Below are 23,365 nucleotides of genomic sequence, written 5' to 3' on the forward strand. Positions count from 1 at the left end.
TGCAGTTCGTCTTAATCCAATTCTGGATTTTAGTCCTGTCCATATTGGACATTCACCAACCACGAGACGAGATGGCACTATTAAGGTGAATAGCTATTTTAAGAGAAAGGGATAGTTAGTGTTGAGTATGAAGAAATGGGCTTTAGAGTGGAAGTTTGAGTACAAGATTGTCTATTCTAACAAGTCAAGAGTTGTATTGCGGTGTGTTGGTGACAATTGCTCGTGGAAAATGTGTGCCACTAAGCTTTCTTGTTCAGATTTTTTGTGTGGTTAAAAAATATTGCATGAGCATACATGTGATACAACACATAGGAATGCGAAACACAGACAAGCATCCGCAAAGTTGTTGGGTTCTTTGATATGCAGCAACTACGGAGAAAAGAAAGAAGGTCTTAAACCTAAACAGATCATTGAACAAGTGAGGATACAACATGGTGTTCATATCAACTAAAAACAAGCATGGAGAGTGAGAGAAGAAGCTCAGTTTTTGGTTAGAGGGACTCCTGAAGATAGTTACTACAATCTGTCTAGGTGGTTGTGCAAAGCCAAAGAGAAAAACCCTGGATCTATAACTTACCTAAAGATGGATGCTGCTGGAAAGTTCAAGTACACATTCTTGGCTTTTGGTCCATCGTTAAGGGGCTTCTTATTGATGAGGAGAGTTATTGCAGTAGATGGTACATTTCTGAAGGGAAAATTCAAGGGGACTTTATTGGCAGCTTGTGCTCAAGACGGGAATTATCATCTATATCCTCTCGCCTTTGCAGTTGTTGACTTAGAAACTACTGAGTCTTGGACATGGTTCTTTAGAGGTCTGAGTGAAATGATCCCGATGCTTCTGATCTTCTGTTTGTATCAGATAGAGCTATTTCTATTGCTTCAGCGCTTGAGGAGATTTATCCCCTAGCCCACCATGGAATTTGCAGGATTCATTTGTTCACTAACATCACACCTAAATATTCGAAGACTAGTTTGTTACCTTTGGTAGAAAGTGCTGCTAATGCCTACACCTTTCATGAATTTAATTCAATCTTCAGTGACATAAAGGATAAATGTCCTGAATTGGCTAAGTATTTGGAAGATTCAGATTTTTGGAAGTGGGCAAGATGCTTTGCGCCTTCAAACAGGTACAATATCATGACCACAAACATTGCAGAGTCCTTAAATAATATGTTGTTGCTTGCTCATGAGTTGCCACTAATATCTCTCCTTTAGACGGTTAGATTGACCCTCACGACTTGGTTTTTGAGCGTCGTGAAGCTGCTGCAAAAAATAAGCATCTGGTTACCCCAAATGTAGTAAAGAAGTTGGTATCCAGGTTTTGATGCTGCAATGGAGCTTAATGTTTACCAAGTTGATCGATGTGAGTTTGAGGTCAAAGACGATACTATGAAGTATGTTGTTGATCTGGAGAAGAAGCACTGCACTTGCAATGTTTTTGACATCGACAAGATACCTTGCATTCACGCAATTGTTGCCGCTAAGCGTTCTAAGAGAGATGAAAACCGTTATATAGATGCTTTTCACTCGGCATAAACATGATACCACTCAAATTACCCTAAGGAGTGATTTATACTCTCTCAAATAAGAGGTCGAGTTGTAGTACTTAGAGATCGAATTCACAGGGAGCTAGGGAACCTAAGGATTCTAATATGATTTTATAAGCAAGGATGTTTTTAGAGTTTTAAATGTGAATTACAGTTTATATTGAAAAAGTGTTTGTTCAATAGCAGGTTTTGGGGTTTGGTGCTAAAAAAGGAAATAGCTAGACTTAAGATTTTTATTCAGGAAAGTTGGAATTATAATCCTACAGATGCCTAATGAGTTGCATGCATGATAATGTAAAGCTCAACTACTTGATCAACAAGTCAATCAGCTTTCGCATGTATTGACTTGTCTATTAACTAGATCTATGATCTCAACTCTTGTTATATTGATCAATAGAAAGTGTCGATCGATATTCCAATGGGCGTATCGATCGATATTCCAATGGGCGTATCGATCGATACACCTTTTGCACCGTCGATCGATTATTCAAGTGTGATATCGAGCGACGCGCTCGAGTCAAGATTTATGCGCAGGTTGAATGAATGCTTACTAAGCTCACTAGATCAGCTCTCGCCTTGCTCATAGCAAGAAACATAGTTCTATTAGAATGTTTTCAGGATGAGAATAAAGCTTTCGCTTTTATCCATCAATCCAAGGGCATGTTCTAGGTAGCTAATCTAGACACATGCATTAATGAACAATCACAACTCAACAATCTATAGTTGGGGCTAATTCCTCCTAACCTATTTAAACTCTAAAATCTACCAATGAAACTACTCAGACATGGCTAAGCAATTCATAACAACAGTTAAGTATAAAAACTTCATTAGAATAGTGAATAAATATCAATGGAGTTCCAATCACAAATTATAACTTTGGATATTCTCTCCTATCTATCAAAATCCTAAAAACCTTTGCTGAAAATAATAAAACAATGAAACACAAGAAAAACACACTTTGCCTCTAACATGGCGGCAAAGCTTATATAATTAGGGTAAAACTCGTCAGGGACAATCTTGTAAAATGGTGAAATCTTGGGCTTCAAGTCGGTTGTGACCAAACGGCTTTATGCGCGCTTCGCTGTCGATCGATACCAGTGGATTTTAGAGCAGTCTACGAAATGTTAAGTTCAATAACAGTAGATTTTAAATGGGTTTTTAAAATTCATGTTTGAATAACAGTGGATTTGTAATTTTAAAACAAATCACCTAAAAATCTCAGTTGAATACACCTGTCCCTCTTAGATCCAAACAAAATAATTTTTTAAAAAATTAGGTGCAAAAATGACATCGAACTCGGGTCTCGGGATATTAGGGGTGTCAGAAAAAAGGGATTTAAACCAGCTGAACAAAGCCTACATATAGTTGATATCCCTGTTCTAAAAATCGGCCGTCTAGCCGCCTAGGCGCTACACGTCATTCTTCCGCCCCGATTTATGCCAAATCGGTTAAAAAAATCGGATATCCGATTTTTTCCGCCTAGACCGCCTAAATGACCGCCTAGCCGCCTAATCTATTTTTTTAATAATATTTTTATTTGTTTATTTGATCTAAAATTTTATAAATATCATTTATATTCATAATTTTGATAAAAATTACACTATATTAAGTTTATATATTCTATTTGTGTGTTTTATACAATCTTAAACATGAAAATGTATTAATGTTATACACAATTAAAGATTAACATGTTTTATAACATAGTAAACCATCTAAAAATTTCGTCCTGCATAATTTCCGATTAATCTCCGATTTTCTCTTTAGGCGCTAGGTCCAACCTTACCGCCCGCCTAGCGCCTAACGCGTTCACGAACAGGGGTTGATATAATGATCTTATAAGGTATAGATGGAATAGTGTCTAGGAGGAGGTTCCACTAATCGTTCCAGTTTTATAGGAACCAACACACTTAATGGGCCGAGAAATTAGTAGGTCCAATAAGAATAGTGTCTTTGATAATCGTAATGGGCGGAACCGGAGTGTCGCTTTCCGAGAAGAAAGATGGAGGAGAATCGTCGGAGATGGCGTGGCGGTAGGGAGGTTCCAGGTGCCGGCGGCGGAAAAGCCGTAAAGTGGATCGATATATCGGTACCGTCTCCTTGTGGTATTGATTCGAATTCAACTGAGGACGATGGATGTGTTGTGCTTCCTTCTTCTTCTTCTTCAGAAGACTACGCTTCTAGCCTTATGATTGGGGAACCTCCGATCTCTTTCGTTTGGAGAATCAACCAAACAAGCTCAAACGTTATGGAGGTTCTGCAGCTCTCTTCTAAATCTGGATACCCATTAACTGGGATTCGTTTCGCCTTTGCTCATAGACTCTCTCCTTTTGCCTTTCCATTCGTCGCCCAAGAGGTAGATTAAGGAATCTTTGATTCTTTCGTTTATTGCTTAAACCGAATTGGAATTTGCAGGGTAGTGCTAGTGGTCCTCTCGCCTTCTTTCTTTACGCCGTCACGCCGTCTGGTGTTGTCTACGTCCTTAATCTCTCAAATGCGTTGGCCTATACGTCTGGATCAGTCTTCCATTTGATTCACGTGGTTGTGGATGTTCGACCTTACTTAAACGAAGCTCAAGCTCATGTTACCAGTGTCACCGCATCGCCTGGCTTCATTTTCCTTGGGAGATCTGATGGTTGTGTCTCTTTCTTCCAGCCTTTTGTGCCTCCTCAGGAACCGTCATCAGGTAGAATCGCAGTCTCTCACTTTGATAATGTTTATTCTATTCTCTTATCATCCTTATTTTCCTTGTAGGTTTCAACCAGGAGCTGCGTGATGATGATACTGGGTTTCTTCGTCGATTGGGATTTGTAAGGCAAGCAATTCTCTTATCATCATCTTTGCTTTTACTTTTGTTCATATATATACTTAGAAGAAATAAATAAAGTACTCTTATAATGTGCAATTGTAGGGAGACAGATGTTGCAGCCGTGGCAGATTTATCTATATCAGAATTTAATGGAAGAATTTTTATGAATGTGCTTCATGCGGATGGGAGATTACGTGTCTGGAATATTCCGACTCGTACTAAGCTTTTGTGCACTAGTGTAGCTGATGATGATAACTGTGAGTTTTTTAAATCTGTTTGATCATCCATCATTTAACTCTGTTTTAACTTTTTCATGCAGTGTTTATCCCCCGGAGGTTATGGGTGGGTAACGCTGATTGCGATACCCACATCATTCCATTTGCGGTCTTGTTCACATATAATGGGGTCAACACAATTTCTGTGTTTTTTATACAGTTTACCTTTGAGAAATTTATATCATTTTCTCTATATCCTGGATATCGCAATATTCCACTGCAAGGGGTACGGTACTTCTGAACTTCTATGCCGAATTTGCATTTTCACATCTTCTTTTTGAATTTCATATCCTTATTCTTTACTTTTGCAGGGGGGATTGAGGGATGTCAGATTTACATCCGACACTATCTGGATCTTAAAAGCCGATGAATTGATTTCTCAAATGCTGCCCCATAAATCTAGTAACAGGTAAGAATTGTTTCTACTGATCTGGCCGATATACTATATTCTGGTTGTCAAAATAGCAGGCTTAGCTAGAAAAGTTTGTTAGTATCTAAATTACGGAGGGAATTTTGCTATTCTAGTGTATCTTTATCATAATGGTTGTATTATTTACCATTGCAGATATTCTATTGTTCACTGCTTTGAATTTTTGTTTCTTGATGGTGGATATAGTCCTCTATTTCCAAATTATTTTCCTTACCAGGGAAACCCAGTCGTACATGTTACAAGAGGAATATATTTCTGAGCAGTTATTTCTGAGACCTGCGAGCTCTTCACATGATCTTCGGTTGACCACTCATTCACTATTTTCATCGGCAAAGGTTTTTCTTTATACAAAAATACCCAATCTGTTTCTGCTTAATGCATGTTATGCGGTAAAAGAATTGTTTATTTGTCTGAATCCATCTTAACCACCTTTATTGCACTTTGCAGGATCGAATTATGGGATTCATTTCGTCAATCTTCTTAGGCAGGCTTCTTTGTCTTGGAATTTTTGACAATGTTGCCTTGCGTCTAACTTTACGGGACCACAACAAACGCTGGAGTAATTCTGAGTTTCAATCTTTAAGTCTTGATGAGCTTAAAAGCGAGATTCTTTTACTAATTGAGCAAGAGGTTTGGTTTCTGCATAGTTCTTGTAGATACCAATGCATTTTACTAGCAAAGCTGAAAATTATATCTCTTCTCGTGTCAGGTTACTGGTCAGACTAGTATTTCAGTTTTTCGCTGGTGGGAAAGGTTTTGTTCAACGTATCTTGATCACTGGCGTAACAATAATGAACCTCGCACGTTGCTGGTTCAGTCAGATGTTATTGGTTTAGTTAGAAACAATTCGGTGTCACTTTTCTTTAGATCAGAGAATGCTGAGCGCAGCCATGGAGGTATGGAAAGGATTCTTAATAATTAGATCTCATTGTATTGCTTATAATCGCTTGGACTTGATATGGTGTCTGTCTTTTGATAGGGCCTTCTTCTGAACACAGCAACCTGACAAGCTTAGGCTCTGGAATGTCAACCGATGAACATGAGATTCTGTCGGAGGTACTAAATTGTACATTGAAGATCAGTAAGCAGTTGGGCACTGCTCCTTATGCCATGTATTTTGAATCAGTTACTGGGAAGTCAGTTATCTCTTCTGAAGAAATCCTGTCTCGCTTAGTTAACATCCTTGAGTCGGGATATGCGATGTCCATAGGTCGTACATGGTCGGATCTAGGTGCTGATAGAGCACGGGAAAGTAAGCTAGAAGCTCATAGAAATCTTAGAAGATTCTCCATTGATATGTTATTGTCTCTCTCTGCTCTATGTCAAAGGGCTGGATCTTGGGAAAAGGTTTTTACTATCATGGAGAAATATGTGCAGCAGCATCTGGTTCCTAAGAAATTTAGGCATAACAATAATGGCGAAGCATTATCTGATATCTGTAGTTCAATCCTCGTTCAAGCCACTTCACTGTTTGCAAAGGTTATGTTTGAGTCTGCCTTTGACATCGTCCTACTCCTCAGCTATCTCCTTAACATCTCTGCTCAGGTCAGTTTCCACTGTCTCATGTCACTGTCAAAATGTATATCATTATGGAAGCAGTGTAGTTTACATTTTGACATTAATCACACATTCTCTATTTTGTTTATATATTCTAAACTCAGTCATCCATTCTTCTTTTTCTTTCTTTGGCTTTCTCGTTCCGCAGGTTAATATGTCACAGCAAGACATATCCAACCTACGGCTTAAATTGCTTCCGATGATCCAAGATATTGTCTCAGAGTGGCTCATCATCCTTCTCTTTGTTACCACTCCGGCTGGGTCGACTTCAATGAATGATTGCAGCTTTAAACCCTCATCTTTACAGATTGGTAGGTTTTGGTGCGTGGGAAAATATTCCCCTAAGCTCATTCCTCACAGTCACATCCAATATTCACAGTTGTTTTATCATTACAGATAGCAGCATTGACAAAAGATCATGGAACAAAATGCTTGGGAAATGCGGTTTCTCATTGGCATACATCCTTCTACTTAGTGATCGAAGTTGTATTGTGGACAGCCGGTTTAACTTGAGATATCTTCCGAATTCAGAAACCATTACAAGTTTGGTACAAAACTTTGTTAGCTGGATTTGTTATAGTAAAACAGGAGAGGACTCTTCTTCTTTGCTAAGACGCTCATCTGAGCTTACTCTTAGGGTGGTTAGGAATGGACATGCTTATGCTGTTGAGGTAAAAAAACTGTCTGATGAACCTTTTCCAACAGTGTCTTTTCAGCAAACTGCTAGTTAAAATTAATTGCTGATTCTTCTGTTCTTTTTTCCTTTTCAAGCGAATCCTTGAGGTTGTGGAGGGAAGTTTACGCGGGGAGAAAACATTTGGACATGGTCAAGATACTAGTGGAGATTGGTGTCTTCTTCAACATCTCCGTGGTTGTTGCCTTCTTGATCAAGTACAACGTGGAGCATGTGGGATATTATTAAGAGAGAAGAAGATTAGTGATGCTACCCGCTGCTTCTTCAGGTTCTGTTTTCAACTTCTATTGTTCAACGTCTCTGGTTCAGTTATTTTCTAATATTATCAGTTACTTGGTATTTTCATAACATATATATTTCATGTGCCTACCTTTATCCTATCATGGTTCCCAATGTAGAGCTTCATCTGGTGAAGGATCTTGGAAGGCTTTGCACAGCTTGGCTACAGAAGCAGGATTTTCCCATTCCACAATTGGTGACCTTTTCAAAGAAATCTTTTGTTTCTCCTTTGCTAGTTTTATTATTTTGTAAACTAGCTGATTCATATAACCCCCTTTTTATCATCCATTTGGTTGAAGCAGGTACCAGTATTTCAGATGGTGAAAAGTCTTGTGCGACGTGGAAACTTCATTACTATGAATGGGCTAAGCAAATTTTTGAACGGTACAATATAAGTGAAGGAGCTTGTGAGTTTGCCTGTGCAGCCCTTGAGCAAGTAGATGAGGCTATTTCTTTCTTGGAAAGTAGTGAGAACGTCCGTGTACCTGTAACAGCTACCCTTGGTTTAAAAAAGCGCTCGCTTACCTCGCGCGCAAGGAAAGAATGATGTAAGAGGAAAACTTCCCGTCTCTACGCCGAAAAGCCAGTAGAAGTGGTCCTAAATATTATTACACAATGGTCATAAGCTAGTAGAAATCAAAACTCCATAAACGATAGAGAAACATCCATCAGACACATCTGTTCAATAACCGTGAAAGTTTAAGACCAGTTTATACAAATGAATCTGTCCAAATACCATAAGTATTTTCCAGCAGATAAAACATACCATCTATTTCTGATTCCATACATCATCGTAAGTTCTTCATAAACATTGTCTGCGAAACCAAGTAAAACCAAAGGAAGCAATTGAAATACATTCTAAGCCTGTCATGTAGACATCGAAACTCTAGCAATGTCCACGACGTAAACGTAATGATCAAAACGTAAACCCTGAACTATAAAAACTAAACTTTATGTATAACAAGAAATATCTAAACCTTAAACTATAAAATCAACCCTAAACCTTAAATATACAATTTTAATAGTTTAAGAAAATGATATATTTAAATTTTACAAGATCCATCCTAATTTTATTTAATTGTTTAGATTTCTTTCCCAGTTTTCCATTACTTGCAATTGTTATTTAGGTCATTAAATATTATAACCAAATGATTTATGAAAGAAAAATTAAATTAAAAAAAAAGTTTCCAACTAAATTTTTTTATCTATCTTGCTAAAATTTTTGTATCACTTGTACGTATTTCATAGGTTACACCACGTACAAAATTTATTCAACATATAGCATTGGTGCAAAATCTCAAAAATAAATAGTATGAGCTGTATATTTTATAGAAAAAGATATTTAGTAAAGGAGTAAGCTAAATATTAGTATCCATTTTAAATTATTTGCTTAATATAGTGTTTGAATTGACTCTCTATAAATAATATATGTCCATATTACATGCAACCTTGTAAAATTACAAAAGTGATATCCTTCTTTCTTATTATCATTGTCAATTTTGGTCAGATGTTACTTCATCTCATTCATAAATAAGAGTAAAAAAAAAAAAAACTAAAAAGAAAACCTACTGAAAACTCCGGTATGCATGACCGTATATTAACTATTCTCTCTCCCTCCCTTCACTCGTTTCGTTTCTTTCTCAGTTCTGTAATCCCTAAACCCCCAAATTCAAACAATTTTAGATTCTCTCTCTCTCTCTCTCTCTCTCTCTCTCTCTCTCTCTCTCTCTCTCTCTGCTTGGGGAATGCGTTCTGTGTAGTCAGCAGCTGTAACGCAAGGTCTCTCTCACTCACTCTCACTCTCCCTTTTCTGTCTTTCGTCAAGGTGGAGGAAGCTTTTCTCCTTTTATGTTCCGCTCTTGAAACGTTTGAGACAAAAAAAATATAACAAAACGATGTTTAATCGTCTTTGATTGTTATGTTACTGTGTTGTGTGCAGTGGGTGTGACAAATGAATAACGGCGGTTCGTGGTTACCTGAAGAGGAGTTAAAGGGTTTATCGGAAAACTTCTTTGATGATCTCATTAATCATACTGATTTGCTTCTTGAAGAGGACATGGAAACGGGCAATGATGATGATGAGGGAGATTGGGATGCCAAGTTTGAAAATCTCGTGCCTCCGCCATTGGATGTCTTGTCCTCTGAGTTCACTCACGGCCTGAGGAAGCCCGTGCCCACTTTGGTGAGTTTATTTATGCTTTGTCCCCATTTGCATTATGTTATTTGGATAGAGTCTATTTCAGTTTAGCTTTTCTTTCTTGAGTCAGATGTCAATTGACAAGAATAGTTTCCAGCTCAGCACATGTAAGAAGTGGTGATCAGTTATTATGGTAGTTTAGTTTATATATCAGTTATTTCCTTAATATATATAGCATAGTGTCAGTGTCAATCTGATATGAAATCATTGATAAGTGATTGAAGTTCATTCTGAAGAACTCTTGTATGTTCCATTAATTGACAGAATATATATATATAAGATCCTTTTTGTAAGGAGAGTACTGATCAAGGTCATGTCTTCACATTTTGGTTATGCTTTTTTCTGATTATGAGTTCTTAACTTAATGCCTGCAGAGGCAATCGAGTTCTTCAGAAGTCTCTTCCACCATCGATAACTCCCTTCATGATGTCAAAGTCTCTACGCTATTCCAGTCTTCAAGCGCACTCTCAGTCCTCGCCAATGGTTCCGTCTCGTTCCCCTTGAAAGGCACCAGAAGCAACCTGCGCAAACGCCCCACACCGCCCACATTCAGATCCCTCAAGTCATTTGCATCAGAGATGGTTCAGCAGTTTGCCCCTGATGATCCTGACTCAGAAACTTACCTCCCTTTTGCCAAGAAGAAACGCCAGAGGAAGAACAAGGACCAGTCATCAGTCTCTGACAGTCCACAACAGTTCAACGCAGATGGAACAATCCGCATGTGCACTCATTGCGAGACAACCAAGACACCACAGTGGAGGGAAGGTCCATGTGGGCCTAAAACGCTATGCAATGCCTGTGGAGTCCGGTTCAGGTCAGGCCGTCTTCTTCCGGAGTACCGTCCATCGTCAAGCCCGTCATTCATCCCAAGCCTGCATTCCAATTCTCACAGGAAGATCATAGAGATGAGAAGGAAATATCAAGACTTGCAACCGGGATGACCCCTTTACTGTTATGGAGAGATGTATTCAATATAGTTTTTGAGAGGATTTGAAGTAACTTTGATTTTCAAAAGAGCTTAGATGATTTTAGGTGCATTAGGAAGTCGTTATGATCTCTCTTATTAAAACATTTTAGAATCTAGTCTAAAATGATTTAGATTTTTCTTATTTTAACTCAACTTAAAAACTCTACTAAATCATTTTAAAATCATCATAAATCTCTTTAATTATTTTCGAGCAAAAAAATCTCTTTAAATTATTATTTAAAACTTTATATATATATATATATATATAATTGATGATTTCTTCTTTTTTTTTTTGCAATCAAGGTATCCAAACAAATTGGTAATAACTAAGTGAAAAATATGAGTTTTCAGAAAAAGTAAAACACAAACACGTAGGGATCTAGGTTGCATAGAAACTTCGTTAAAGATTTATTTCATGTTTGTGAAACGTTTTCAAATCAGAATCTTTTGAAAATGCGTGGCAAGGCATTGAAGTCACTTTTCTTAAGAAACCTCATTTTGGAAATGCGTGTTTCCATTTTAGAATGACTATTTATCATTTGATTACTAACGATAACTTATTTCTATTTTCTTATACTTACCATAAAATGACTACTTAGTTTAGGTTTTATTTTCGAATAATAGAATAATTGATGTAAAAATAGTCATTGAAATAAAATTCTATATCTATACTATTATAGAATAATTGATGTAAAAACAGTCATTGAAATAAAATTATATATCTATACTATTAAAACAGAATCCTTCTTAGTATTATGTCCCTGACTTTTCCAATTAATTACAAAAAAATTCATTACCTTTTTCAATTGTTTTAAATGGTTTTCGGAAATTGAAAGCCCAACAATTAGAAAAGTAGTATGTTTATGTCCAATTAAACAAAACAGTCCAATAATTTAAACAATATATCCATCATTTTTTAAGCATATTTCGTGTATGTTTACTAACCCATCCATATTCATTTGTGTTCTAACCCTAGACCCTAAAACTCTATTCAAACCCTAACTCTATTCAAACCCTATTAACACCATCAAAAATCCGTTGTCCAAAAAACTATACCAAATATATTGGAGTTGATTATAATGCATATGTCTTATTTAAAATTTTCTTATATGAAATTGCCGAAATATATTAAATATTATCTTTCAATAATATTAATTATACTATTATAGTATATGGTTAGCATATTTCTTTTTTATTTGAAACACATGGTTAGCATATTTCGAAATCATTACTTTCAATGTTATTGAAGTTTTAAACAGCCAATAATATTTAAATATTTATATTTACCACATTTGGTATATAAATATAAATATAAAATATAATAAATAGAAACTAATAAATTTCCGGATTCAAATCAAATAAATTCCAAGAATATTCTCTATAACATCCATTTTCGTAATTGCTACATACAATAAATTCAAAAGATAATATATAGAAACAAGATTTTCCGATGTAACTAAATTAACTTGATGAACACGCAAAAACATATTCTGTTTGACATGGTAACTGAATTTTCAGAATACTAATCTTAAAAGATAGAGATATTCGATAATAAAGAGAGGATCCCCCAACTTATTTTTTATTCTTTGCTATATTATTTATACCTTAAATAAATAGATATGTAAATAAAATAATTTTCTAAATATTTCTCCCATTGTATTATATTGGTGATTCACAGTATGAGGATTTTTTATTTTACTTCAATTATTTGAAATGATTTAAAACAGATATGTAACCAGAACTAAAAAATTCAAAAATTTTATATATCCATAACACACAAAATATCAAAATATTCAATCACTTTAACCAAAACTCAACTTCATATATAACTAAAATTGTTCATATATTTCTAAACCAAAAACCACAACCAAACTGAAATCGAAAACCAATAAAATCAAATTAGAGTTAGAACGAAAAGCAAAAATGTTTATGGCGAAACAAATTAGTTAACAAACAGCTATATCAATAAATTTTTCAACAAATATACTTCCACGCTTTCAAATCAAAATCTAGTGACATGTTTAAATGAAGATCCGATATTAGAACGAAATGATCAAATTTGGACACGTTTTACTGATTTTATCCAAAAATTGACTATGATTCATGATCGGAATTTCATTTGAAATAACAGGACACCATGAAAAAGAAGGGAGCAATATGCACATTTAGCAGCTTCATTTAGATAACAGGACATCTAAAAGTTTGTTTTGTTGAACTCAGCCATGGTTTGTGTTTGAACCTTGGCTCCTGCAACTTCTTAATATAATAGTTTGTTGGTTAAAAAAAAGTACTAATATGAATCATTTTCTTACAGAAAAGTGGACCATAGTTCATTATCAGAGATTTTTCATTGAGATGGACATCTAGAAATCTGTTTTGTTGAATTCAGCCATGGTTTCTGTTTGAACCTTGGCTCTTGCAACTTCTTAATATAACAGTTTGTCGATAAATAAGAAAGTAATGATATGAATATTCTTTTAGAAAAATGGACCATAGTGGGAAGTTTCCTGCTCAGCAAATCACGATTTGTAAATGATTTTTTTCCTTAAATGTCAACACTCAACAACATGCTTTACATTAGTAAAGCATATTTATGTGCATCATTTACATACTTCTTTATGGAGATTGTGTATGCATATTTATGTGCATCATTTACATATGTAAAATAATCATTTGCAGGAGGATATAATTAGGTAATGCAAGAGATTATTCGTTTTCAGTCGGGTAGATTTTTATACCGCCTTAGGTTATAGGGTTTGAAACACAATCCCTGTTTTCTTACCCAGTTAGGAAAGAACATGTAGTGCAGTTTTTTAGCAAAAAAAGAACATGTAGTGCAGTGGAGAGTGTATATGATAAGGTTCTGATCGTAAATCAGGAAAGCATGGTGAAGTGTCTTAGGTCTTTCAGTTTAGCTTTTCTTTCTTGAGTCAGATGTCAATTGACAAGAATGGTTTCCAGCTCAGCACCTGGTGTGTACTGTGTACATTTAAGAAGTGGTGATAAGTTACTATGGTAGTTTAGTGTATGTATCAGTCATTCTCTGAATCCACCGGTCTGTTTATTATATATATATAGCATAGCATCATTGTCAATCTGATATGAAATCATTGACAAGTGAGTTGATAAGTGATTGAAGTTCATTCTGAAGAGCTCTTCTATGTTCCACAATTGACAGAATATAAGATCCTGTTTGTAAAGAGAGTACTGATCAAGATCATGTCTTCACATTTTTGGTTGCATTGAATATGTTTCTGATTATGACTTTTAACTTAGAGCATGATTTATTGGGGGTTCTTTTTTTTTTTGAACACAAACTTAGTTTCATTCATACTCAAACTTCTTCACTACAATAGAAAGAGAGAATTATCCATCATCTTAAGCAATAAGCATAAACTACAACATATATATAAGTTAAGCAAGATAGATCTTCAACCAAAGATGACAGCGAATTCAAAACGAAGCTTGAATGCGTCGAAGGAACCTTCACGACAAAGTCTGACGACTGGAATATAGTCACATAAAGTGACGTTGAAGTCCAGACCTCATCTACAAAAACTACCAAGGTAGTTTCGATTGCATCTTCAGGTCCCGTAGAGACCGCTCCACAAGATAACAAACCGATGAGAGAACTGAAACAGACGCTCGGAAACGAGTCCGAGGAGACACCTCTATCCATAGGAAGAGGGCATGATGGTGAAACCTTCTCCTCAGAAGAGGTTGATTGAAATAGAACTGAGACTGGTGACTTCACCAGTAAATTCATCCCATTGGACAGATATGAAAATATATAGCAAGGAGAGATCCCATCGGGATTAATCTTTGAAACACTGACCCAAGCATGGAAATCCACTAAGATTTGGATCGAATTTTCTTTTATGGGATTGGGCCTTGGCAGGCTGACCAGCTTCATCAAACAAATGGGCCAGGCCCAATCACTGAGAGACATCAGCTCAGTGAACGTTGTCCGTACGAGCCGGGAAGCTTTGGATCTAAGATGTTCTTCGACGCCGACAGAGTGGCCACCGGAAGAGCTTCGCCGGAGAGGAAAACTACTGCCGTCACGTAGACAACCCGGAGGAGAATAGAGCATCACTTTACAAGATGGAGAGATTGTAGTTTTACCAATTAGACTCGGATCTGGACTCGTGATACTGTAAGATCTGGCGCCGTTTAGATGAGGAGGAGCAGCACACGGTGGTTGGTGGGACTCGCGCCTCTCCGAAGACGAAGAGGTTGAGTTCATCAGTTGAGAACGATGCTCCATACGCAGTTGAAAGGCTTGGACAAAGTCGCCAGAGAAAGGTACGACAGGATATAAACCCGAAGACCAGAGCTTTGCGGCGGCGAGAGAATCCTCCCGACTCATCGCTGGAGGAAGGACCAAACGAAGGGATAGGACCGCGGGTAGCAGCACGGCGAAGATTCGAAGCTCTCATCTTCGTCGTAGCGTCTGTCGGGACCTCCTTCCTCCAAATAGACAAAGAAATCGAACCGGTAACAAGCAGATAGCACAATGAAACATGAAGCAGAGAGTGACGGAGATAAGTAGACTCGACGCAGATGTCCAGCGCCGGCGAGAAAACGCGTCGCCGGCGCCAGAGGCCATGGATCTAGGTTGAACCTCGAAACTTGTGTCTGGGAGGTTAGGGCGAACTCAGAATATGTTTCCTCATTAGGGTTTAAATCACTTATGTTTGTGATTTGGTTGATCTTATTGGGGGTTCTTAGGATGGAGTTTTTAGCGGAATATAAGAACCCGTCTCTTAACTTTTAACTAAAATAAGCTAAGAAGCGGCTTTTTTAGTTAAAAATTAAGAGACATTCCGCTAAGAACTCCAATAATCATGCTCGCGTGCAGAAGCAGTCGAGTTCTTCAGAAGTCTCGTTCACCATAGATAGCTCCCTTCCTGATGTCAAAGTCTCAACGCTATTCCAGTCGTCAAGCGGTACTCAAGCGCAGTACCGCCAACGGTTCTGTCTCGTTTCAAAACCCAAACAGAGCTTTCCCCGTGAAAGGCACCAGAAGCAACCTCAACATTCAGATCCCTCAAGTCATTTGCATCAGAGATGGTCCAGCAGTTTGCTCCTTATCATTCAGACTCCAAAACTTACCACCTCCCTTCTCAGAACGCCCCCAAGAACAAACGCCAGATGAAGAACAAGAATCAAGTCTCTGACAGTCCAGACTCATATAACTCAGATGGGACAATCCGCATGTGCACTCATTGCGAGACGACCGAGACACCACAATGGAGGGAAGGTCCCTGTGGGCCTAAAACACTGTGCAATGCTTGCGGAGTTCGGTTCAGGTCAGGTTGTCTACTTCCGGAGTACCGTCCATCCTCAAGCCCGTCCTTCATCCCAAGCTTACATTCCAATTCTCACAGGAAGATCATAGAGATGAGAAGGAAAGATAAACCGGGATGACCCGTGCTGGTTTATCCCTGAGGATTAGAGATTATATGGAGAGATGTATTCAATATAGTATTAGAGGATTTGAAGTAATTTGATTTTAAAGAGCTTAGATGATTTTCGGTGAATTAGGGAGTTATGATTTTAATTAGAACTATATTTTGAGAAATTACATAAAATTACTTTAAACAATGATGAAATGACTAGACTAACTCATATAAGTTAGAAATGACTAGAATAACTTTTGAAACATGAAAATGTACCTTTTTAAATGTGATTTCTTTAAATGCATGAACGAACTTAGATGAGCAAAATAATCTTAGCCGACAAGACTTGATTGGTAGGAGTTTGGTGAGCCTATCAAATATGATCTTATTGCATGTTTAGGATCTGATATTTACCGGAAGTAAAACTCTATGACTCCAAAGACACATTGGCTATTGTTAATATCATACAAAGGTGTTACTAAATGAGATAGGCCAGTCCAGTCGAGTGCAGAACCAAGTAGCTGCAACGTTTTCTCTTAGTGTTTTGATCAACAACAATGTCTCTGGTGCGTAGCAACCTTGATTGTTACGTACTCCGAAGTTTTTGTTCAGCCTTGTTTTAATTATATAAACAAATCTTTGTAGTGTTTCAGACCGTTTTCAGACAAAGTAATACAGTAAACAGACAAAATCATGTAGAACACCCAAAGATAAACGACCAGGAGAATAAAAAAAAAGCTAATTCTAACGATTAAGGCAGTGAGAGATCGTTGAATATTTGCACTGCTGTGATCATGAATCATATGACCAAGCTGGTGAAAAATATAACCTGCACTTGAGAGTTTTTCAATTGTTGGGAATCATTGTCCTATTTCTCAGTCTCTAACATTTCCTTCTTCACATCAGGTTTATCATTAGTCAGAGCCTCTGATAATTTGATGAAACAGGTGAAGCATAAGGAGTATAGGCAGATATGAAGACATGGTTGTCCCTCGACGACAAAAAAAAAAGAAAAAAGAAAACAGAACAGTAGCTCATTACATGGTTCAAAATTATTGATACACTTTTACAAGTGTACTATTCAAAGAAGAAGCAGGGGAAACAAGTTATGGAGTCAAGAGAAGAGGAAGCGGGAACTTCAAATCAAGTGGGAATAAAGAATGGAAGCCTCTAGCTCAGAGAGTGTCTTTGGCAGTTACAGACTTTACATTTCGTACAAGTGTTGTATTCTTTTACTTTGAGAGTTATCCGATTTGTGATCAGAAAATAACAGTAGAGTCGTGAGACTTGAGGCGATTCTCTTGTTGAGAATTCGTATGAGAAGAATCGATATCGAGAGATAGAGATTGCTTCTTGAGTTGTTATTGAAGGTTGTAATCGGAGATTGATTGTTATACAAAGTTGAGTTTCAGGTTTACGATCATTATACATCTTCAAACTTAACAACTATACAATACATAATCTTTAGGAACCAAATCAAGACAACATATTTTATCAACCAAAGATCTTATTTCAGTTTATAAAATCAAAACCAAGAGAGCAAAAGACTTAGAGGTTTCATAACATAATAACTTATCGATATCACTCACACACATACATATCTATGTCGGAACGGTTATAACAAAAACCCTTACACTTATTTAAACAACACGAAATGCACAAACAACTTCATTTCAAAGGCGAAACAACTTGAAGAACAACACGGGTTTATACGAATAAAGGACTTGTCCAATCGCCAGGCCAAACAAGACTCCGGGCCCATATCCCATTGCCGCTGCTTTCCAGTTGAACACTTGTTCTTGCTTTGAAGGTTCCGGCTCTTGTGCCTCAGGTGTTGATGGTACCTTGTCCTGGAAGCAACTCTCTAGAAGAGGACGCCCACAGAGATTGAGATTCCCTTCAAAAGAGGATTTAGGCTGTCCTCCCAACTGTGTGCTCTGTGGTATCTGGCCCGTGAGTTTGTTATGTGAAACGTTAATGTACGCCAAGAACGATAAGGTTGCTAGCTCCTTGGGGATATTTCCAGAAAGTTGGTTCCGAGATAGGTCTAATGACTGGAGGCTCGTGAGATTAGCCCAAGAGGAAGGAATATGACCAGTGAAATCATTGTTGGATAGGTTGAGCACAATAAGCGACTTCAAAAGGCCTATGGATTCTGGAATCTGTCCTCCCAGTTTGTTTTTAGAGACATCTATTGATGTGTAGGCCAGAAAGATCTTTTCCAGCTCCATGTTTATTCCTTTGTTTCTCAAATACATGGAAGGGTAATAATCATACATGAAAGGATCTCCCATGTACAATGGCTGGCTTACCTTTTGAGGAGTACTCAGCAAGGGTGTACTCCAGTTGACAAAGTAATCATGTGGTAGGCTTCCGGTGAAATTGTTACGCGATATGTCAAACATTCGCAGTTCCGGAAATGACAGAGGATGTTGAGGGGAATAGATTGGACCATGGAACATGTTAGATCGTAGGACGATTATTTTTAGTTTCGGTAGTTCTTCCAGCCAAAACGGAAAGGTGTCGGCGATTCTGTTGCCCTCCACGTTTAGATACTCTAGGTTTGTGCAATTTGCAAGAAAGCTTCCCAGTTATTTGATTGTTGCTAACGTCAAGTGTTCTTGTTAAACCAAGTTTGTAGAATAAGTCCGGAAGTCTCCCAATGAGATTGTTGTTTCCTAGATCCACATCTTGTACTGATATAATCAAGCATCGGGGAATTGAACAACTGAAATTGTTGTGCGCTAGATCTAGAAGATTTAGGTAGGTTTGATTGCACAACGAAAGAGGTATTTCTCCTGTGAAACTATTATCTGATGCAAGCACGTAACTCAATCTCGGTGAAATAACAGGAAAAGATCCTTGAAAAGCGTTTGACCTCAGGTCTAACGCGTCAAGTGACGAATTGAGAAGCATTCTTGGTGATCCTTCAAAGCTATTGAGTGAGTTGTGAGACAGAAACAATTCACTCAAAGAAGGCAGACTCCATAAGGCACCTCTCCTTTGAGTCTATTGTTTACAGTGCGCAAAATTACCAGCTTAGTTAGATTTTTCATAAATGTGGGGAACTCTTCGATGTTGCAGTTATTCAAGACTAGTTCCTTCAAATTTGGTGATCCGGGATTAAGCCTTGATATAGCATTTCCAGAAAGATCAAGTAACTCTAAAGACTTGAAGCCCAAGGAAAAGAAGTTGAATGGGTCGGTTGTGTTTTGAAAAGACAGGTAGAGTTCCTTGAGGTTGGTGAATTTTGAGAGAGGCTCTAGGATACGACCACTGAGACGGTTATTGCTAAGGTATATAGTTTCAAGCTTAGATGATGAAGAGCAATTCATAGTTTCAAGAGAGTCTGTGAGATGGTTATTGCTCAGATGAAGAGTTGACAGGAAAGGCATGGTGAGTAGAGAACAAGGGACGTTTCCAGACGAGAGATGTTGGATAATTTCAATTAACTTGAAGAGCAAGTTAACTCATTAAAGTGAAGTTTGATGGGTTAAGGAAAAAGGAAAACATATCGAGCTTAGGAATGTTTCCATATTATTATTAGGAAAAGATGTAGTTTCGCCCTTAGGAAAAGATGTAGCTTCTTCCTATATAAACAGTTCTCATGGAGAGATGTTCCATCAAGAGAAACACATTGAAAGGTTTAGTTTTGAGAGAGTTTCTAAATCTAATAAGAAGAGAAGTTCTTATAATCTTTGTGTTTGTGCAACTTTAATTGGTATCAGAGCCAGGTTTCGAAGGTCGTTTACAAGAGGAGTTGTAACTTCGATCAAAACATGGGAGACGATTCTCAAGCACGTGATAAAGGTCTTGAGATGAAGAAGGACATACGATGTCCGATGCTAACATCGACCAACTACACCGTATGGTCGATGCGAATGAAAGTGATGCTTCGTTTATACGGAGTTTGGGATACGATTGATCCAGGGAGTAACGATGCAAAGAAGAACAATATGGCGATTGCTCTAATCTTTCAATCAGTCTCGGAGGCGCTAATACTTCAGATTGGAGAACATGATACATCGAAGAAGATTTGGGAAGCTATCAAATCCCGTAACCTAGGTGCTGATCGCGTGAGAGAAGCAAGGTTACAAACTTTGATGTCTGAGTTCGACAAACTGAAGATGACAGACACAGACACGGTGGATGACTACGCAGGAAAACTTTCAGGCTTAGCATCGAGAGCAGCCGCATTAGGAGAGATAATGGAAGCATCAAAGCTGGTAAAGAAGTTTCTGAAGGGACTTCCAAGAACGAAGTTCATTCACATCTTAGCTTCGTTAGAACAAGTGTTGGATCTAAATTCAACGGGATTCGAAGACATTGTTGGGAGATTGAAGGCTTTCGAAGAACGCATCAAAGAAGAAACCCAAGATAAAGATCAATCGAAGCTAATGTTTGGAAAGAATGATATGCAAGGTAGTGGAAGCCATAGCAACTCGCGAGGAAGAGGCATAGGTAGAGGTTATGGTGGAAGAGGAAGAGGACGAGGAAGGTCTAATGGTTCTGATGGTCATAACAAAGGAGGAGAAGCTTCAGACAAGACCAATAAGGACTACTCTAAGGTTAGATGTTGGCGATGCGACAAGATGGGGCACTTCGTGTCACATTGTCCTACACGACCAAGAGAAGAAGCTAACCTAACGGAAACACAAGAAGCAGATGCATTATATATGCATGAAGTAGTATTCCTCAACGAACAGAGAGTGTTTCCTAAGAGGTTTGATGAATACGATGGAAATACAAGTATATGGTACCTTGACAATGGTGCAAGTAACCATATGACAGGCAAGAGAGAGTTCTTCTCAAACCTAGATGAGAGCATCAAAGGCAAAGTCAAATTCGGTGATGGATCAAACGTCGAGATTGTTGGGAAAGGTTCGATCACGTTCATCGGAAAAACAGGGGAGAGAAGAGCACTCAAAGATATCTACTACATCCCAAGTCTTAAACACATTGAAAAGTTTAGTTTTGAGAGAGTTTCTAAATCTAATAAGAAGAGAATTTCTTATAATCTTTGTGTTTGTGCAACTTTAATTGGTATCAGAGCCAACTTTAAACACAATATCATAAGTTTTGGACAAGCAACCGAGATGGGTTGTGAGGTTAATATGAAAGAAGACTTACTGATGCTGAAAGATCCCCGTGGAAGGCTATTAGTACAAGTCGCAAGGCAATCAAACCGATTGTACAAGACGCCAATGGAGGTTGAATATCCGAAGTGTCTTCAAATACAAGAAACTGATGTTACATGGACGTGGCATGCACGGCTAGGACATGTGAACTTTGGAGTCATGAAGAATATGGTAGAAAAAGAGATGGTAGTAGGGATGCCTCAGGTGATACACGAGAAAGATGTATGCAGCGCCTGCTTAGTTGGGAAGCAAACTCGGAAATCTTTCCCGCCTAAAGCAAAGTATCGAGCATCACACGCATTGGAGTTGGTACATGGTGACTTGTGCGGTCCGATATCACCATCAACACCAGCAAACAATAGATATGTATTTGTCTTAATTGATGATTACTCAAGATATATGTGGACGATGCTGCTAAGAGAGAAGAGTGAAGCGTTCGATCGGTTCAAAAAGTTCAAGGAGTACGTGGAGAATCAAATGAAGCTACAACTCAAGACTTTTCGCACCGATAGAGGAGGAGAGTTCACATCTTCTGAGTTCATTCATTTTTGTGAAGAAAACGGTGTAACTAGACATCTCACCGCACCGTATACACCGCAACAAAACGGTGTGGTTGAGAGAAGAAATAGAACACTAATGGAGATGACTAGAAGTTTGATGAAAGCTATGAAGATACTTAATCAGCTATGGGGAGAAGCAGTACGTCATTCAATGTATCTCATAAACCGCATTGCTACAAAGGCTTTGGAAGACAAGACTCCATACGAAAGCTTGTATGTTAAGAAACCTAACATTGAGCATCTAAGGGTCTTTGGATGTGTAGCTTTTGCAAAAATTAACAGTCCTCATCTCAAGAAGCTGGATGATCGATCAAGGATGGTGATCAACCTAGGCACAGAGCCCGGCTTAAAAGCTTACAGACTCTATGATCCGGTCGCGAAGAAGATAGTTGTTAGTAGAGATGCAATCTTTGACGAGAAGAAAAGTTGGGATTAGTCCACACTATCAACAAACGTAGACGAAGAACCAGGATCATTCAAGCTTCCTCATATTGATTTTACAGAAGAAGGAGATGGTGATGAGCATCAAGATCACCAACACCACGAAGAGCAAAACAATAATGAAGAAGAAGAAGCTGTAGACGCAGATGAACAAGAGCAAGTAGTAGAGAACAACGATGCAAACCAAGACCCGCATGTAACATCAAGATATGGTCGTAACATCAGAAAACCAAAGCGGTTCGATGATTACATCCTACTCGCTGAAGTTGAAAGTGGCAGACTCTTGCTCACCATCGATGGTGAACCAGAAAGTTACATCGAAGCTGCAGTAATACAAGCTTGGATCGATGCAATGAAGGCAGAGATCGAATCTATCATCAAAAACAAAACCTGGAAGCTCGTCAAGAAGCCGGCAGGTGTGAAACCGATAGGTTTGAAGTGGATCTATAAGACCAAGAGGAATGCAGATGGAACGGTGATCAAATACAAAGCAAGGCTAGTTGCAAAAGGTTATGTGCAACAACAAGGCATAGACTTCGACGAAGTATTTGCACCAGTTGCTCGGATAGAAACCATACGACTACTCTTGGCGTTAGCAGCAACTAATGGATGGGAGATCCATCACTTAGATGTGAAAACTGCGTTCCTGAATGGAGACTTAAATGAGGATGTATACGTTACTCAACCAGAAGGCTTTGTGGAGAAAGGAAAGGAGGATCATGTGTACAAACTTAGCAAAGCACTATACGGTTTGCGTCAAGCTCCGAGAGCTTGGAACATCAAACTCGATCGTGTTCTCAAGGAGATGGAGTTCACGAAGTGCACCAAGGAACCTGCGGTATATCAAAAGAAACAGAAGGGGGAGCTTCTGATCATAGCTATATACGTTGATGACTTTTTTGTAACAGGGACTTCACTCAACGTTATCAAGCAATTCAAAGATGATATGTCAAGAAGATTTGAGATGTCAGACCTCGGGAAGCTTACATACTATCTTGGTATAGAAGTAACGCAAGAAGCTGATGGCATTCACATCAAACAAGAAGGATACGCGCAAGGTATACTTGTCAAG

At 38.0% G+C, this 23,365-nt stretch overlaps 3 protein-coding genes across 4 annotated transcripts; 2 read left to right on the forward strand and 1 right to left on the reverse strand.

The window, feature by feature from the left end:
• The first annotated feature begins 3,420 nt into the window (after positions 1 to 3,420).
• Positions 3,421 to 8,326, forward strand: LOC106446875 (nuclear pore complex protein NUP160). The gene is made up of 15 exons (XM_013888684.3): positions 3,421 to 3,900; positions 3,960 to 4,230; positions 4,299 to 4,359; positions 4,456 to 4,610; positions 4,673 to 4,854; positions 4,940 to 5,037; positions 5,276 to 5,393; positions 5,506 to 5,688; positions 5,768 to 5,954; positions 6,038 to 6,603; positions 6,764 to 6,926; positions 7,012 to 7,286; positions 7,387 to 7,577; positions 7,708 to 7,784; positions 7,891 to 8,326. The coding sequence occupies exons 1-15, from the start codon at positions 3,547 to 3,549 to the stop codon at positions 8,133 to 8,135; spliced, it is 3,126 nt and encodes a 1,041-aa protein (XP_013744138.2). The 5' UTR covers positions 3,421 to 3,546; the 3' UTR covers positions 8,136 to 8,326.
• A 765-nt stretch (positions 8,327 to 9,091) lies between these two features.
• Positions 9,092 to 10,894, forward strand: LOC111197793 (putative GATA transcription factor 13). Of its 2 annotated transcripts, none has more exons than XM_022701275.2 (3): positions 9,092 to 9,367; positions 9,528 to 9,770; positions 10,160 to 10,894. In XM_022701275.2, exons 2-3 carry the CDS (start codon positions 9,540 to 9,542, stop codon positions 10,724 to 10,726), a joined length of 798 nt encoding a protein of 265 aa, XP_022556996.1. In that variant the 5' UTR covers positions 9,092 to 9,367; positions 9,528 to 9,539; the 3' UTR covers positions 10,727 to 10,894. The 2 variants fall into 2 exon arrangements, with proteins under 2 accessions (XP_022556996.1, XP_022556995.1); XM_022701274.2 differs by having other exon boundaries at positions 9,094 to 9,413.
• Positions 10,895 to 17,827: 6,933 nt separating this feature from the next.
• LOC106448723 (receptor-like protein 54) lies at positions 17,828 to 18,616 on the reverse strand. Its single transcript, XM_013890572.3, has one exon. The coding sequence runs from the start codon at positions 18,614 to 18,616 to the stop codon at positions 17,828 to 17,830; it is 789 nt and encodes a 262-aa protein (XP_013746026.3).
• Positions 18,617 to 23,365: the final 4,749 nt, after the last annotated feature.

The sequence above is a fragment of the Brassica napus genome, chromosome C4 (genome assembly GCF_020379485.1).
Source record: "Brassica napus cultivar Da-Ae chromosome C4, Da-Ae, whole genome shotgun sequence".
NCBI classification, from domain to species: domain Eukaryota; kingdom Viridiplantae; phylum Streptophyta; class Magnoliopsida; order Brassicales; family Brassicaceae; genus Brassica; species Brassica napus.